At 51.8% G+C, this 1,542-nt stretch overlaps 1 protein-coding gene across 2 annotated transcripts in view; it reads left to right on the top strand.

Moving 5' to 3' along the window:
* The first annotated feature begins 92 nt into the window (after positions 1-92).
* Positions 93-1,542, top strand: part of TSPAN16 (tetraspanin 16) — a 23,438-nt gene continuing 21,988 nt past the window's right edge. For both annotated transcript variants that reach the window (XM_013008383.2, XM_004716825.2), the window contains exon 1: positions 93-161. In XM_013008383.2, the coding sequence (XP_012863837.1) occupies positions 93-161 (69 nt within the window). The remainder of the gene's footprint in view (positions 162-1,542) is intronic.

The raw sequence follows: 1,542 nt of genomic DNA, 5'->3' as shown, positions 1-1,542 counted from the left end.
GAGACCTCTGCCACCTTGGGAGGCAGTGGCCCAGGGCTCTAAGAAGATGCTGACCTAAAGGGTCCTGCGAGGAGCACGCCGGGCCGGTCAGCATGGCGGAAATGCACACTCCGTATTCCTCCTTGAAGAAGCTGTTATTTTTCCTCAATGGCCTAGTGGCTGTAAGTGTGTCACAACCCCTGGTCCCTAGGCTTTGCAACTCTTCCTCCACCGGCTCCCTCAAAGACAGAAATAAGTTGATCCAAATTCATTGGCTTCCCAGGTCTGTGGTCCCAGGGCAGCAGGAGGGATGTAGGGCAGACTAGGAAGTGAACAGGGCTCCTTGGGAACAGGCTTAGGCGGGGACCGCCCAGAGCTGGAGACACAATGCAGAACATGTTCTAGGGGCTCCCTGTTCTGGGGGCTGGGAGCCTGGCTCTGAGAGGCAACTCCTGCAGAGAACTGTGGCCGAGGACAGGATGGGGTGTTTGCTCTCTTGCTCCATTACATTTACATTTTTCAAAGCCTTTCCCCCCCTCCCTATAGAAGGGACTTGAGAGGCCATTATTAAAGGAATCCCCGTGTTCATTGTCCAAGACTGGAGGGAAAGGTGTCCAGGCAAGAGAAAGAAATGAAAGGTAGCTCCTAACCATGTGTCCGGAGCCCTGGTGGAGCAGCCGTGAAGTGCTGGCTGCTAATATGGAAAGGCCCAGGGGAAGGGGTTCAATCTCACCCGCTGTTGTGTGACTTAGTCTTGGACACCCACAGGGTCAGCTCTCTCTGTCTCATCCATAGGGTCACTGTGAGTCCCAAGCCACTTGAGGGCAGTTTTGGAAACCTGACACCTGGCTGTATCATTCTGATGTAGGCATTAAATGAGGCTTATGCCTGCTAAAGGGGCCCTGGTGGCATAGTGGTTATGCACGGGGTTGCTCACCGAAAGGTCAGCAGTTCAAAACCACCGGCTGCTCGGTGGGAGACTGATGAGGCTTTCTACCCCTGTCGAGAGTTACAGTCTCAGGAACCTGCAGGGGCCGGTCTACCCTGTCCTATAGGAATGTACGCGTTGGAAAAGATGGCTTTGACTTTGGTTTTTCTTTACTTATGTGCATGATTACATCTGACAAGACTAATTTTCATTAAGTATTTGACGTACGCTTTAAATCCTTGTGCCTACCAGAAGGGGCCCTGGTCGGCAGTTCGGAACCACCAGCCACTCTGAGGGAGAAAGGTGAGGCTTTCCACTCCCGAGAAGAATTCCTGCCTCGGAAATGGACAGGGGCAGTTCTCCTCTGTCCTGCAGGGTCACGATGGGTCCGAACTAACTAGATGTCAGTGAGCTGAGCTGATTATACTCAAGAATATAGGAGAATATTGATGAATAAGCCCATAATGTTTATGACAGGTGATATGTGACACACTTTGGTATCTCATGGGCCTGTGATCGTTATGTTATCAGGATACTACATAGGATTACAGTGAACCCTCGCCACTTCGCGCTTCGACTTCCGCGGCTTCACTCTATCGCGGTTTTTGCGTAACAGCGCATGCTCTGTCATTACT

The sequence above is a fragment of the Echinops telfairi genome, unplaced genomic scaffold (genome assembly GCF_000313985.2).
Source record: "Echinops telfairi isolate 266 unplaced genomic scaffold, ASM31398v2 ScPeMD7_36;HRSCAF=134, whole genome shotgun sequence".
Classification (NCBI taxonomy): Eukaryota; Metazoa; Chordata; class Mammalia; order Afrosoricida; family Tenrecidae; genus Echinops; species Echinops telfairi.
The sequence above is the reverse complement of the archived record's forward strand: the minus strand, read 5'-3'. Positions and strand labels throughout refer to the sequence as shown.